The sequence below is a fragment of the Polyodon spathula genome, chromosome 3 (assembly GCF_017654505.1).
Source record: "Polyodon spathula isolate WHYD16114869_AA chromosome 3, ASM1765450v1, whole genome shotgun sequence".
NCBI lineage: Eukaryota > Metazoa > Chordata > Actinopteri > Acipenseriformes > Polyodontidae > Polyodon > Polyodon spathula.
The window spans coordinates 43350656-43367361 of NC_054536.1; the positions used below are offsets into that span (position 1 = coordinate 43350656).

At 40.0% G+C, this 16706-nt stretch overlaps 1 protein-coding gene across 3 annotated transcripts in view; it reads left to right on the forward strand.

The window, feature by feature from the left end:
* Positions 1-13561, forward strand: part of tbc1d7 (TBC1 domain family, member 7) — a 37410-nt gene extending 23849 nt beyond the window's left edge. Inside the window, exons 7-8 of one of the 3 annotated variants that reach the window (XM_041245289.1) lie at positions 7351-7480; positions 12807-13559. In XM_041245289.1, coding sequence (XP_041101223.1) covers positions 7351-7480; positions 12807-12893 — 217 coding nt within the window. In that variant the 3' untranslated portion in view covers positions 12894-13559. Of the gene's footprint in view, positions 1-7350; positions 7481-12806 lie in introns of all 3 variants that reach the window. The other 2 variants (XM_041245288.1, XM_041245290.1) reach the window with 2 other exon arrangements.
* The last annotated feature ends 3145 nt before the right edge of the window (positions 13562-16706 follow it).

The following is a 16706-nucleotide window of genomic DNA, read 5'->3' on the forward strand; positions in this document are numbered from 1 at the left end:
ACATTTCATTTTAAATTCTCCAATACATGTCCAGGATTTCAGCTCGCTCCCAGCAAGACTCCACTTTGGTCTCTGGTTCGACTCGGGTTGGCTCAGCGAACACAACATAGGCTCTCGAATCCATCGTCTCGCATCACAGGTGTGAGTCGCCATGGCCTTGACTTCGTACCTACAAGACACTTGTACACGCTTAGTAGGGACACCTTCCTCACATTCTAATTTTCCCAGATCCCATTTTACTAAGTGACCCTTTCACAACTTATGCATTCAATCCTCTTAATATCTTTTTGGGTTTACATTTAAATGAGAGAAAGAAACACCTACAGAATCATTGCATTCAAACAAGATTCTACAGTTTTTAGCCAAATGACTGCATGCCGGACAAAGTCTGGGCCCGGTCACTGATGACTTGCATTGGCACATATTACATGCACAATTAACAAGAGGATTATGTTTTAATTTGTGTCAGGGTTACTTCTGCACCATGTACAATAGTTCTGGATCTGTACACATTGTTACTATATACTTCTTTCTTCTCACACAAGGTACTTTAGAAGGGATGCCATTCATCCAGAGTACAGTAGGGGGCCAAAACTCACTGTTATTCATAATTTCTGGTATCCAATTACTGTTCTGCCTCACATCATCAGTTAGCAGACACAATACAACTGAATCTGAATCAGTTGATGAACCATGAGCCTTAGCTACTGAGATTTTCCATACAAAAGGACTCAATGTTTTACTGACCAGCCTAGCTGATTCAGCGTTATTTGCGACAACACCTTTGAATATACCAGGATCATGTATAGTGTCAGCCACTCCCTCCATATTGTGCGATGCATACATTTTATTTCTGCACAGCGCAGAATGAATTGTGACGCGCAAAAGGACGGTACAATGGCCATTTGTGACGCGCATACCCCTCTGCACGATGCGCAAACCTTTCGAATATTGGGCCCGTTGACTTTAAACCTGTTACACCACTCCAATGGCCAAGCTGTAATGAGACCACATGACTTAGGGCTGTCAGTTAAGCTTCCAAAAAACAGTTGATTAATTGGGCACACAATATAATTATTAGAAAAAATACAGATGACTGTACCGCCCACAGAAATTTTCGCTGTCCTCCCACCGACGTGATTATTTTAAGATCATTGCTGTTCAGTAAAAGCTTGTGCATGGAATGTGAGGGGTAGTTAACTGTAATATAGCTTTGTGCGTGGTGCTGTAGGAGTACCGGCATAAAAGTGTTTTATCAGCTGTGGGAGGCACTGTACTTACATTGACTAGATGTGGTCATCAATCAGGAAACCCAGATGGAGCACATTGCCTGGTTGATTGTAAAAAGCCTAAAAACATTAAAAAAACAGTATTATTGCCAAGTTGAACATTTTGAAATTCCAAAGAAACGCAAACTGTATACAGTCAGTTTTTTTCAACGTGCACAATTTATTTACATGTTGTTTGCCAGGAATAAAAGCTTGTCTACCTGGATCCAAGGTGGCTCGCTTTTTGTTTACATCAAACGGCGCGTACTTACAAATTTTCGAAACCTATTCGCTGGTAGTCAGGATGGGATCAGCAAATCAGACGCTAGTTAACACTTAAGCAGGAAAAGAAGAACACACCCACTGCTTGCCTTTGCAGAAGTACTGTAAATAGCAAGGCAGGGCGTTCTATGCTGTTTCATTGATAAACTTAAATAATGTTATTAACTATGAGTTTTTGTCTAGAGTGGTGTGTGTGATTGGTTACATCTGACCAGGAAATTAAAACAAACAACAGAACGTACGCTATGGTTGTGCTCAGGTTGTTTATTATTAAATAAAACAAACTGCTTAACAAAACACAAAGAAAAGGGCATGTTAGCCAAACAACAGGTAAGTTACATATAATTCCTCTATATAAAGAGTACCTTTGCTCACTGGCTTGGTAGCATTCACTCTTTATCCTTATTCCTCCTCACAACAACTGTCTCTGTAAGCCCGGAGTGGGTCTTTTTATACTGTGGCTGGAGCCTTAATTAGACAATTACCTTGAAACAGTTGTGCACTTTTTGTTACAAGCATGAAACATGGTAGAATTATATACACACACACACACACACACACACACTAATAAGAAATTGATGTGGAGGCATTATGAAAAAATATGCATAGATAGGTTTTTTGGCCGCCATGTGTTTGGTGTACATATAGCGCATTTCAATGAAGAAGTCAAACTATTCATTTAGGCACTTAAAATGACAAAAATAGACCAAAATAATGTTATATTTGCTCAAAGGGTCTATTGAAAGGTCATGCATTCTAAAAAGATGCATCTTTAAATAATTTTTACGAAAATGCAATGCCATGTGTTTAATACACAAAGTGAAAAAATGATACTTTTAGAAATCATGTATTTTGTACAGCTTTCCTCTAAATCTCTAAAGAGGTTAAAGAAGGTGCCTGTTAACTCATCATAATTTTGCCAGACTTGCCATTCTGTCTTCTTCCCAATGCCATTAACCCTTTACAGTCCATTTATTCAGCGCTTGTCAGACATGTCAGGTCCAATTTATTTTCATACGTGCTGTTTATTTTACATGCGTTGTTTAAAATTAAAACAGGTTTAAAAGGCACTGACTAGCAAAAGGACTGTACTGTATCTCCAGCCAAGCCCCACGCCTTGTTCGCTGTATTTCTCACATACCTCTTTATAGACATGTATACTGATAAATCCTCTCCTGAGTACTCATTTTATAGTCAAACTCCACAATAATGCGTTCCAAGTCATTATTTTATTACTCTAACATCTCTAAAAGATCTGCAATCTGTGATATTCTTTGAGCGCTGGATCCAGAAGCAGCTCTTTGTTTATGTCCGTGTTATCTATGTGATGCATGGGGCTATCAGGTATGCCTTTTTTTCGGCTTCATTCGGCTCTTGTTGGTCTCACTTGGCTATTGAAAGGTTTTCTCTGCTTTTCCCGGAGAAAAAAAACGACTAGAGACCTGTGCTTTACGTCTTTTTGATGATGTAGGACAAAGTCCGACATTGGACTGGAAAGGGAAAATCGTAATGTCGGACCAGGTCCGATGTAGGACCGCAAAGTGTTAAAGGAAGATGCTGTGTCAAACCCAGTGAAACTGCGAAACATGGGTAGACATCTGGACTTCTAGGGTCCAATTGCAACAGCAATCTCATGGGCAGAAAAGTACTGGAAATTCTTTCTTGTTCCAAATGTCACTTAGACTCAGTATTTAGCAAGCTCACAGATGTGTCACAGGGTTGCTTGCACAGAACATTTTGGTCATGTGCTGTGATGATTTTCTTGTCACTCAATTATGACTCTAAAAAGCTGAAAAGTTCTACCTTATTCTCATCAATTTGAAGAAAGTCTTTCCAGTTTGATACAGACATATTGGCTTCCACTCGTATTATTTCCTTTCCTCTTCTTCTGGCAGTGGTTTTCAGTGAATCACCCCTGTAATCATCTCAAACAAGGACTAAACATTTAGCAGCATGCTCAAGTAGCCTCTGAAGGTAGGACAAGGACACGATCTGAGCATATGAAGCACATTTTGAGCATGTTAGTAATGGCTTCACCATCCATATTTGTGCTGTAACCAGTTGGCCTGCTGTCTGAAGGCATGGTTAGATCTTTTAAACATTGCAGAAAGCTTGATTTGGCACAAGGACGCACATTCCCTAGATGCGAAATTGAAGGTGGTCATGTCTGACATTCAGTATAAAGTCTGGAGAAAAGATTGCAGTAACTCCTTAGGGTTGTCACTTGCAAATTATATTTTGATGGTCTCTTCACCTGTGGACAACGCATCAGGGGCAATTTATTTTGCTTGATTGGATCAGACAGGGGTGTTGTGGGATGTACAAGCCTCTTTTTGATGAAGCTTTCATACTGATCCCTGCCTAGCTTTTCCACTGTTTTAAGTGTCTCTTTCACTGATGGATTAACGATATCCATGGTTTGGGCACAAGGAGATCACTACTCCAAAAAAGGATTCCCATTGCCTTGAATGACCTGCACCAGAGAATGCCCATCCTTGGCAAAAGTAGCTTGCACCCCATTCTTCTGTTCATGTTGCTGTGAATGATCTCCATCTATACCTGTTGTATAATATTAAGGGCCACATCTAACTCCTGAATCACTCTAGCTACCTGGGCCACCTATGAAGTGCTGCAGTGTTTTCAGTGAGTCCAAATGTCCCTCCCCCTTAATAGAGGCATTGTTCTATTCATGAGCTTGGTCTACGGGGATCCTAGAACATTTCCGACTAGTTTTGTGAATAACAAAGTCTCAATTTTCAAACTCCACTGCAATTTCTGGGTGTGTTTCAGGTAAAATGCTCGTATCTCGAATGTACATACAGCCATCTGAATAATTTGGATGGTCAAAGGCAAAGAACCAAAGAGCCATTGCAGCTAGTGCCTACACATACAGTGTGAATTTGTCTTCATGTAGGGACCTGACAAAGATCAGCAACAAAAGCTCCAAGTGAAAGGTAATCCACCAGAAGTGAAAGGGGGGGCTTGTATCAGCTGTTGTAGTCCATCAATCATCAAGTGAGAGGCTCTGTATTTTCTGGTACTAATGCGGTGAAATGTGTATGTGCTTTCTGCATTAGGCTGTAGAGAGAACATACATAAATTTAGTGAGCGTGGCAGGCCCTTGTAACGTGACCAGCTTTGAGGAATGAGTCTGCAGTACCTGGTGATGCTACTTTTGTTTCCACAAGGGACTCTGTCCATCCACTGTCTTTCAGCCAATCTCCAAGAGCTTTTAGGAAAGTCTTCTCAATGTGCAGCCCCACAGCTGGATGACAAACTTCCGCTCACCATGAGTATCAGGCCATTGCCATTGAATTTGCTTTGCAATTGCATACAAACGTTGTATACGTAAGCGATCGCTAGCACTTTTCTTTAATACATAAAACAAATACAATTCCAAGTAGGTAAAATATAACATCCATAATATTGTGCTACCTGAAACAACAACAATTTAGGGAGAATCAGTTTTCTTTCCTGGTACATATGTGGAACTCTGTGAGTCTGCTGTCACTCTGGCTGGCTGTCTGGCAAACTCACAGACACTCCACTGCTTCCCGTCCCCGTCTGGGGTGTGCCCCATGAGAATGGGTCCTCTGAAATACTGGAGACTGGTAATGGGTTCCTAATCCCTGACTTCTTGCTAAATATGGTGTATAGTTACCAAATAACAGATTCAAAAGTCGGTAACACTTTATATAAAGGTGCTGTTTATTGATGTTTCACTAATGTTTCAGAAATATTTAATATATGCTTAATTAGTTGTAATAAGGAATATGTCTGAAATGGCAGAAAATCGCATCTGGGTTCTGCCTAAAAAAAAAAAAAAAACAACAACCTATAACTTGTAAAAAATACTTTTCTTGGGTGCCTCCATGTCCTAAATCATTCAGGGGTTCCTAATTGAGAACTGTACCAAGTTTTATGCTTGTAGCAAAAAGTGCACAATTCCACCCAAAAATGTCACATATCTGCTGGACTAATACATCATAATAATCAAAATAAATAATAATCATACATAAATAATAAAAGGGACAGGCACCTTGCCACATACGCCCCCCTTTGTGCGGAGCACACATTGTCTCAACGGCCACCTCCCCCCTGAAAACTCCAAAAGTCTACATTCTGGGGTGGGAGTGGAGGCTTCCCCTGGCCTCCCACTGGTAACTTGGGCCGTAGGCTATGGCGAGCTAGCGACCCCAGGCGAAGCAGTTCTGGCAACTCCAGGCGAAGGGGACCTGGCGACCCCAGGTGAAACACTCGGTAGCCCTGGGTGGTACAGGACAGGGTAGGAGCATGTCCTCAGGAGGTGACGGCTGTAGACCCCCAGGCAGAGACAGCTCTGGGTCCTCCTGAAATAAAAAAAAGGAGAGACAGCGAGAGCTCCGGACCCTCGGGAGGCAACAGTAGGAGGGGAGCCCCCGGCCAGTAAGGAGGCAGCAGTCTCAAACAATAAACAATAAAAGGGGCAAGCACCTTGCCACAGTGTTACATAAATGTAATTATTTAATCGATTATCCAGTATTTATCTCGATGTATATAATGAGGAATGGAATTGAGTGAAAAAATCGATTTTCGATTTAATCGTAGCAACCCTAGTGTGACTATAGCACAGACAATGGTACCTTATTAGTTTTCTATTCTTTATTGATGCATATGAAAATCTACTATAAAATCTCTATCACTCTAAAAGTGGTGCAGGGATAATGCTACTAAGAGGTAATGTAATGTAATGTGCACCTTTTATAGTTATAATATATTGTGACAGGGTAAGGATTTCCCTGTCCACTATTAGGAAAAATGTTTTCCCATACTTTTGGTAAATTTACTTTCACACTGTGTGCAATAAATCCAGCAAGTTCTCAGAAAAATCCTGGTGTCCTTCATCTGCCTCTTTCACCTGCATTGATTCATAGCACTGAGGGAGGTATTACCCTCAGAAAACCACTAGGGACAAATTGTTACTATATATATATATATATATATATATATATATATATATATATATATATATAAATAAAATAGTGTCTGCTTAGAAGTGGGTTTTGGGATTCAATTTTAATTAAGGCACCACTATTCTTCTTAAAATGTACCAAATAACAAAACAAAAAACAACTCAAGATATGAAGTGTTAACATTAAATAATTGCACACATTTTATCATAGTCTTATTTTATTTTATATACTTTTAAAAAACTGATGTAAGGGTAGAAGTGCCATAATTCAAATGTAATCCTCGGGTAAGGCAGTTTATAACTAAGTAGGTGTTTGAGCTAACATATTGTACCCTCAGGATCCTTATATTTACATTTAATGCATTGTAAGACGTTAATAAATCAATCATGCAGTGCACAGAAAGAACTGACATGTAATGCAGTTACTTTGATATGCATAATGGCAAGGTAATTTTCATGAGTGATCTGTGCTACTAAATATAAAATCTTACCAACAGATTACTATATTGTGGTAAATAGGTTTATCATGATTTTTTATATTTTTCTTATCTATAAAAACAAGTAGTACTTGTAATAATATGACAAGTGGAATGTCTCTGCGATTACATTTCATTGTGATTCCAAATCATGCTGTCTGCAGTAACAAAACACTGTTCAGTTTGGATAAACAAATATCACAAAGAGAACATTTACTGCTGAGCCTGATGAATTAGGCAATTGAAGTGACTTATAAATTAAAAGAAGAACAAAACACTTCTCTTATAATAGGCACACTGGGTGGACTTTGATAGTTTCCCTGAACTATTAAATTCACTCCAACTCTTTGTCTTTTTTTTTTTTTTCTTACAGAGTTTGGGATAAAGTGATTAGTGGCTCCTGCAAGATTCTTGTGTTTGTCGCCATGGAGATTTTATTAACTTATAAAATCATTCTTATGGGATTGAATAAAGCTGAGACCATTGCACAATTTTTGGAAAATGTAAGTTCCTTTGCATACACTTGTGAACTATCTGCCATTGCTACAGTATATATTATAATTCATTACAGTGAATTGCTGGTAGTCTTCATAGACTAGATAAGTCATAATACCACAAGGAAACTGTTGAACTCTGAACACTATTGAATGCAATTTATGATTGAGTTTTTTTAGGTTAATGATAACACTATACATAGCAATAAAGAATGTTTCCCCTTGAGACATGTTTGACGTAAAACAGCAGAAAATTACAGAAATAATCTCACCCTCATTCCCTAGTGCACTGTTCTTCATTGCACGGCCCGCGAGCCAGTGGCGGTCCCTGCAGACCTGAAGGTCTCATCTTATAAATGATTGTACTAGATTCACTTAAGTTATTTTTATGTTATGATTTCTCGTTATACTGTTTTGATGACTTCACATTTAAATCATGGCAGTGAGAAATGAATAATTTAAAACAGTAATCACACAAAATTTAACAACAGTAACACATACGCATATTTCAAAATGAGGTAAAAATAAAAAAGGCACTTCTGTTACTACGCACCGAAGTTGTGGAAGAATATGCCGTTTTCCGTTAATTCCATTAAAAAGACACAATAAAGATTTCCAGGCTGGGCAATGCCTTCACTGGATTTAGAAAATTCACCAAACCAACAACCACAAACACCAACCTGCTTCCTCAGCTCCCTCCTCCCAAATGAGAAGTAGAGGCCTCCTTTTATGTCAGGTGGCTGGGCGCTGATTGATCATTAAGTTAATCATTTAATCAACTAATCAACCCCAGCCACCTGAACATAATAAACCCAGGCAGGTAGGGGAAATTAACCCCATCCCTGCCAATTTAAAAAGGGCAGAGCTTTGCTCCCCCCCCCCCCCCCCCATGTACAACGTACACCGTCCGCAATCGGCCAACTCCCCCCTCGAGTCCAATTATGTCCCTTGGTTGGGCTGTTTTGGTGGGTAGTGGTGGGCGGGGTTGATGTCGGAGCCCCCAAGCCTTCTTTGGTTGAGGGGCCCCCGGATCTCCAAGGTAGTACGGCGACGGCGGTCCGGCTCCCTCTGGTGGCGGAGGCGACGGCGGCCCGGCTCCCTCTGGCGACGGAGGCGGCCTGACTCCCTCTAGCGACGGAGGTGGCGGTGGCAGCGGACCCTCGGCAACCCTAGAAAACAAAAAGGAGACACCAGCAGTCCCAAGCGATGCGGAGCAGCATGCAACCCCAGGCGATCCAAATGCGTCATCCCTGAGCGGAGCGGGCGTGGCATCCCTGAGCAGTGCAAGGCAGGTATCCTTGGGCCATAGCTCCTCCCTCCCTGGCTCTCGGGAGCGGCGGCTCACCCCTCCCTGGCTCTTGGGAGCGGCGGCTCACCCCTCCCTGGCTCTCGGGAAGGCATCTCCACCCTCTTTGTTGGAGTGACTGGGGCATCTCCCATGTCTACCGCCAGGTAATTAACCACCATGAGGGCAACCCCTGGGAAGGACGCCGGGTGGTGGTGTTCCTCCCACTGTTCCCACCTCTCCCCATCTCGACGCCACAGCGTGTTGATAACTATGGGGAGATCGTGGACGAGGTCTGCCTCAGGGTGCATCAACCAGTCCCAGATCTCCTAGTAGTGCGATGGCCCCTGATGCCTGGGGTGAATACTTCACCTCTTCCTGGGCCTGATTGTAGGGGCATCCTGCCAAGTTGTGGCCGTCCTCCTCACACCAGGCACACCAGTTTGCCGGTGGCACGTCTGGGCAGGACCGCCAGCGGTGGTCCTCCTTCCCGCACCAGGAACACCAGAGGAAGAGGCTGGCCGGGTCCTCCAGCGGTGGCTGCAGCAGCTTACATTTCTTCAGCTGCTGCATTTCCTTCTGCCTTTGCCGCTGTCCGCTCTTCTTTCCCATGTTTGTTTATTTTTTTTATTATAAAAAAAAAAAAATTGTCCCCCAAAAAAAACATTCCAGTACTGCTCCGAGCCTCCTGGAGGCACTATCTCCCACTTCTGACACCAAATGTGGCAGGCTGGCAAGTGGATAGAGGCTCAGAGACAGACTGCAGTTTAAAAAAATAACAGTTTTATTATAAATAAACACAAAAATGAAAGTGTACAAGGGCAAAATAAAGATTTAAACACAAATAACAAAACACAAAACTTACAAAAATAAAGATTTCCAGGCTGGGCAATGCCTTCACTGGATTTAGAAAATTGAACAAACACCAACCTGCTTCCTCAGCTCCCTCCTCCCAAATGAGCAGTAGAGGCCTCCTTTTATGTCAGGTGGCTGGGCACTGATTGATTGTTAATCATTTAATCAACTAATCAACCCCAGCCACCTGAACATAATAAACCCAGGCAGGTAGGGGAAATTAACCCCATCCCTGCCAATTTAAAAAGGGCAGAGCTTTGCTCTGCCACAATATCTTACAACGGTGCATGCAGGATTCAGTCAAAAATACCCACCTGGCAGTAACCTTAGAAAAATAAAAATGAACAACTTGTTGCGTCCTTCAAAAGTCTAGGGTATGACTCAATACAGGATATTAAGGGAAGCAGCATTATAATAATGGCAGGTTTAGGGCTATTGATTGTTTTCATGAAGGTAGATTATTTTCATTATACATACAGTACTGTGCAAAAGTTTTAGGCAGGTGTGTAAAAATGCTGTAAAGAATGCTTTCAAAAATAGACATGTTAATAGTTTATATATATCAATTAACAAAATGCAAAGTGAGTGAACAGAAGAAAAATCTACATCAAATCAATATTTGGTGTGACCACCCTTTACCTTCAAAACAGCATCAATTCTTCTAGGTACACTTGCACACAGTTTTGGAAGGAACTCAGCAGGTAGGTTGGCCCAAACATCTTGGAGAACTAACCACAGTTCTTCTGTGGATTTAGGCAGCCTCAATTGCTTCTCTCTCTTCATGTAATCCCATACAGACTCGATGCTGTTGAGATCAGGGCTCTATGGGGGCCACACCGTCACTTCCAGGACTCCTTGTTCTTCTTTACGCTGAAGATAGTTCTTACTGACGTTTGCTGTATGTTTGGGGTCGTTGTCATGCTGCAGAATAAGTCTGGGGCCAATCATCTGCCTGTACTTCTCAGCATTGAGGAGACCATTAATTCTGACCAAATCCCCAACTCCATTTGCAGAAGTGCAGCCCCAAACTTGCAAGGAACCTCCACCGTGCTTCACTGTTGCCTGCAGACACTCATTCGTGTACCGCTCTCCAGCCCTTCGGCGATCAAACTGCCTTCTGCTATAGCCAAATATTTAACATTTTGACTCATCAGTCCAGAGCACCTGCTGCCAGTTTTCTGCACCCCAGTTCCTGTGTTTTCTTGCATAGTTGCTCGGCCTTGTTTCCACGTCGGAGGTATGGCTTTTTGTCTGCAAGTCTTCCATGAAGGCCACTTCTAACCAGACTTCTCCAGACAGTAGATGGGTGTACCAGGGTCCCACTGTTTTCTGCCAATTCTGAGCTGATGGCATTGCTGGACATCTTCCGATTGCGAAGGGATGATGTGTCTTTCATCTGCTGCAGTAAGTTTCCTTGGCCGACCACTGCGTCTATGGTCCTCAACGTTGCCCGTTTCTTTGTGCTTCTTCAAAAGAGCTTGGATAGCACATCTGGAAACCCCTGTCTGCCTTGAAATTTCTGCCTGGGAGAGACCGTTCTCAGATGCAGTATAACTACCTTGTGTCTTGTTGCTGTGCTCAGTCTTACCATGGTGTATGACTTTTGACAGTAAACTGTCTTCAGCAACCTCACCTTGTTAGCTGAGTTTGGCTGTTCCTCACCCAGTTTTATTCCTCCTACACAGCTGTTTCTGTTTCAGTTAATGGTTGTGGTTCAACCTACATAATTGAATTGATGATCATTAGCACCTGTTTGGTATAATTGTTTAATCATACACCTGACTATATGCCTACAAAATCCCTGACGTTGTGCAAGTGTACCTAGAAGAATTGATGCTGTTTTGAAGGCAAAGGGCAGTCACACCAAATATGGATTTGATTTAGATTTTTCTGTTCACTCACTTTGTATTTAGTTAATTGATAAATATAATCTATTAACATGTCTATTTTTGAAAGCATTCTTATTTTACAGCATTTTTTCACACCTGCCTAAAACTTTTGCACAGTACTGTGTATTTCCCAAGGTATTTTACTTTTTTTTTAATTTCATAAGGTTTTTGTGATGAGGTCTTACTAATACATGTAAATACAGTATAATTGTAAATCTCGAAAAACTACTCACTTCTAAATCTTTTGTAGTCATCTTTGTATTACTTTAGTATGAATACATGTTAATTTGGATTCATATGTTGTTTTTTTCTGACTTTATGGGAACGAAAAGACACACATTTGCCCGTTTTCCCATTGGAAATAGTGATATTTTGAAATATCACTGTCCTGGTCACAAAAGCAAAGTTTGTGGGGAATAATAGCCATGTTCTATACTTCTGAGGCATAAGCAATTACGAAATAACACTTACTACCCAGGAACAAAAGTTGTGTTACACAGTGTTATCTTTGAGTGCTGGATGCAGAAGCATCCTTTGTTTTTGTCTGTGTTATCTCTGTGGTGCAGGGGCAATGTGTTTTGCTCAGATACGTCCCTTTTTTATTTTTTTCGGCTCCTATCGGTCTCAGACAGCCATTGAAAGGTTCTCTCTGCTTTTTCTGGAGAAAAAACGACTAGAGACCTGTGCTTGACGTATTTTTGATGATGTCGGACAGGGTCCGACATTGGACTGGAAAGGGAAAATTATAATGTCGAACCCGCAAAAAGTTAAATACAACACTTTTCACTATATATCCGAGCATCTTGTTGGCCTGTTTTATAGCTTCCTCACATTGTCTAGATGAAGACATTTCTGAGTAATATAAACTCGTAGGTCTTTTTTATAGAGTCCATCTTCAATTTCAGTGTTGTATTTATAATGCACATTTTTGTTGCCTGTGTGCAGTACCTTACACTTTTCTCTATTGAATGGCAATTTGCCATGTGTCTGCCCAGTTCTGAGTACTGTCTAGTTCATTTTGAATGACCTTTGCTGCTGTGACAGTGTTTGCCACTTCTATTTTTGTGTCATCTGCAAATTTAACAATTTTGCTTACTATTAATGTAGATTAGAAATAGCAGAGGACCTAATACTGATTCCTGTGGTACTCCACTGGTTACCTTGCTCCATTTTGAGGTTTCTCCTCTAATCAGTACTTTCTGCTTTGTACTTGCATTTCCTTTAATCCCTTATCTCCAAGTGGCATTCATCTTTCTCAGTAGTTCAAGCAAATTGCATACTTTATCTTTTTTTTTTTTTTTTTCAGATGCCTCAAGAGAACACAGATGCCATTGTCAGCAAAGCCATTGATCTATGGCATAAACACTGCGGGACCCCAATGCACTCTGTGTAGCACTGGCACCAGGCACAGACAGTCACTTAACTGAGAGAATCAACTGTAAATATTGAAGCTTGTTTCTGTGTTGTAATTAACAAAAATAAAAAAAAAATAAAAAAAAAATGCTTCAAATAATCTACTGTACATCTGTTACAACACCATTTTCAAACTATAGTTATTCTTGTATATTAGATACTGTCATATTTTTTGCCATTTTAAAACCCTCTCTACAAATGGGGAAAACTCCATAAGAACCAGAGCTCTCAAGTCAGCATGTACAATGTACCAGCTGTGCATAATAAGTGTTCTGTTGATGTGTTTACAATTTTAAAACAGTTTGTTTGCTGCCCCTTTTTAATCACTGTAGATTTACTTTTATGCATACCAGTTCATTAAATAATAAATGATTTGTTCACACCATTGCATGGTGTGTATTCCATCAAACAACAATTGTGTGTACAAGATATAACCCCTTATTCAGCATACATAACCAAGTTATATACCCCATATACCAGCTGTCTTTTGCTTGTCAGGAATACTTTATTTTTTTGCATTTTCATGCATTGTGAATTGTGCATTTTAGTTGATATGCAATTCTAAATTGTCATCCACATGCATCACTTAAATAACCTTGGTAAAAACAGTCTTAACAAGTGATAATAAATAAATAAATAAATAAATATTGGCGTTTCCTTTCGTCAATTTCACTGTAACCCAGAAGATGGCAGTACACAATGAATTCATATAGAGCAATACATTGTTGGAAAACACTAATTTGTGTAATAATACATGTGCTCTCTGTATGTTCGTATGTCTATCACATTCATGCCTATGGGTATGTTTTCTTTGCAAGATCATTTAAAAGAAAATGCCCTAGAGTGGAAAAAGTTATTGGACATTACAAATTGGGAAGAAAATAAGGGCTAACATAATTGGCCCCCCAAAAAATAAATAAATAAATAACGTATTTGGTTTTTATCTAAAAGTACATGTTTGATACAATGTGGCATTCTAAATTAAAATGGTCTAGAATCAATAGACTAGCTTCTAGACTATTAATAGTCCTGAATAACTGCTCACATGTGATAGTATAATGTACCACCATTTGTCTGAGAATTATTTTAAAATAGGGCACACGAAAAATAGCATATTGTTGAAACTGTTAAGTAGGCTGAAACACAAACGTGGCAACCACTCAGTTAAAATACAGCTGCATTTAATTAATGTGCCTTTGTTAACAAGTTTCTACCAGTGAAAGGAAGGCTGTTTCTTTTTTTTTTTTTAAGAAAAAAAAAATTACCTGGAGTTCAAAGCTAGAGACTTGCCTTCACCACATGGCATATATTTATACTAGCTGTCCTAATTGCTATCCTTGAACAATTAACAAGTAGAGGGAAGAAAACGATGTCTGTTATTTATCCCTTCCTCTAATATTCACACAAACAAGTTACATTTTTCAAACTTTCTGCACTATTACACTATGTAACACAATTTTTGTTCCTGGGTAGTAAGTGTTATTTCCTAATTGCTTATGCCTCAGAAGTATAGAACATGGCTATTATTCCCCACAAACTTTGCTTTTATGACCAGGACAGTGATATTTCAAAATATCACTATTTCCAATGGGAAAACGGGCAAATGTGTGTCTTTTCATTCACATAAAGTCAACATATTTTGAAATATCATTGTCCTGGTCACAAAAGCAAAGTTTGTGGGGAATAATAGCCATTTTCTATACTTTTGAGGCATAAGCAATTAAGAAATAACACTTACTACCCAGGAACAAAAAAAAAAATTGTTGCACTGTGTTATGCAGACGTAGCAATTTCCTTTTTTTTTTTTTTGCAATTATGTACTGTGAACATTTATACAATCATTGACATTTCCCATATTCTGCTTGCTATTAATGCCTTATTATTATCATTTAGCTGTCACTTTTATCATAAGCAACTTACATCTCATCTGAATGACAGCACAGAGTTAAATGACTTGCTCATGGTCACACACAGTAAATTATAGCTGAGCTGGGATTGAACCAGGAACCTCTTGATAACAAGCCACTTTCTTTAACCACTGGACCACCAAGCCTTTTTGCTGTACTCTCCTTGACACTGTGGTCTGTCTAATAATTTAGATTTATTGGTTAAAATGCAGTCGTGAGGTTTATCAGGACCATAATGGCCACAGGAAGGCCCGGCAGTATTTGAAACTTGGTTGGTATTACAAGTCATTCTTAATAAAATGCCTATAGTATGAGCGGAGGCCCAAGAAAGCTCAGACTTCAGTTGGGAATTCTGGTGTTGGCCAGGTCTTAGTTTTTGAAGTGTTAGCTGGGTCACGCTGAAAACCTGGCTGGAAATTAGATGATTAGAAGATCACTGTTGGTCTTGCCAGCTGACATTTGGAGGGTTTTTAGTTTCAGCCCCGCTGTACAGAAGGACATCCCTGAGATGTGGAAGGTGTTGCTCGAAACTTTGACTAGAGACAATAATATCATCCAAGTATATGAGGAATACTGACCAATGATAACTGCGAAGAATCAACTCCATCAGCTTGTTGGTACATTACGTATGTCCATGGGCATCACATGGAATTGAAACAATCCAGAGCCTGTTGAGAAAGCAGACTTTTCATTGTCCTTTGGGCTATACACATGGAGAGGATATGAATCCTTTATGGTGATGGCATTGAGCTGCCTGTAGTCCACACAGAAACGACATGTGCCATTCTTTTTCCACACCAGGACTACAGGATCAGTCTTTCCGTAGTCATGACTGAGCACTAAATATATCAGCAAATTAAGGCAAAAGCTGTTCCAGACGGGCTTTGACTGCAGAATTAAGACACGAAGCAGCCAGATCAACTGAAGGTTTAGTCTGTGTTAATGACAAAGCAGCAATAATGACATCAACAATTTCCAACACTTCCAGTCGGTGGCCAGTGAATATAACTGTCCAAGCTGATCTCTTTTTGAAAGGTAGACAGGTTCTTGTGATAAGTAATTTCAGAACATGGTGGAACAGTTACAGTTGAAATCATAACAACTTTGCACTGAAATGGGATGAGGCTCAAATAATACTCAAAGAGGATGCAACATCAACAATGGATAATTGCAAAGCATATGACATGGTTTATTTAGATTTCCAGAAAGCTTTTGACAATGTCCCACATAAAAGATTAATTCTCAGACAACGCAGTAGGGATTCGAGGAAATGCATGTACATGGCTTAGGCAGTGGTTAACATGTAGAAAACAGAAAATACTGATTAGAGGTGAAACCTCAAAATGGAGTGTGGTAACCAGCGGTGTACCACAGGGATCAGTATTAGGTCCTCTGCTATTCCTAATCTACATTAATGACTTAGATTCTGGTACAGTAAGCAAACTTGATAAATTTGCAGATGACACAAAAATAGGGGGAGTGGCAAACACCTTTGCAGCACCAAAGGTCATTCAAAATGATCTAGACAAGATTCAGAACTGGGCAGAAACATAGCAAATGACATTTAATAGAGAAAAGTGTAAGATAGTGCAGGCAATAAAAATGTGCATGATTAATATCATATTGGAGATTGCAGAAGGAATCTATGAAAAAGACCTAGGATGTTGACTCTTCATCTAGCCAATGTGGGGAAACTATTAAAAAGGCCAACAAGATGCTTGGATATATTGTGAAAAGTATTGAATTTAAATCAAGGGAAATAATGTTTAAACTGTACAATGCATTAGTAAGACCTCATCTAGAATATTTTGTTCAGTTCTGGTCACCTCGCTACAAAAAGGATATTGCTGCTCTAGAAAGAGTGCAAAGAGGAGCAACCAGAATTA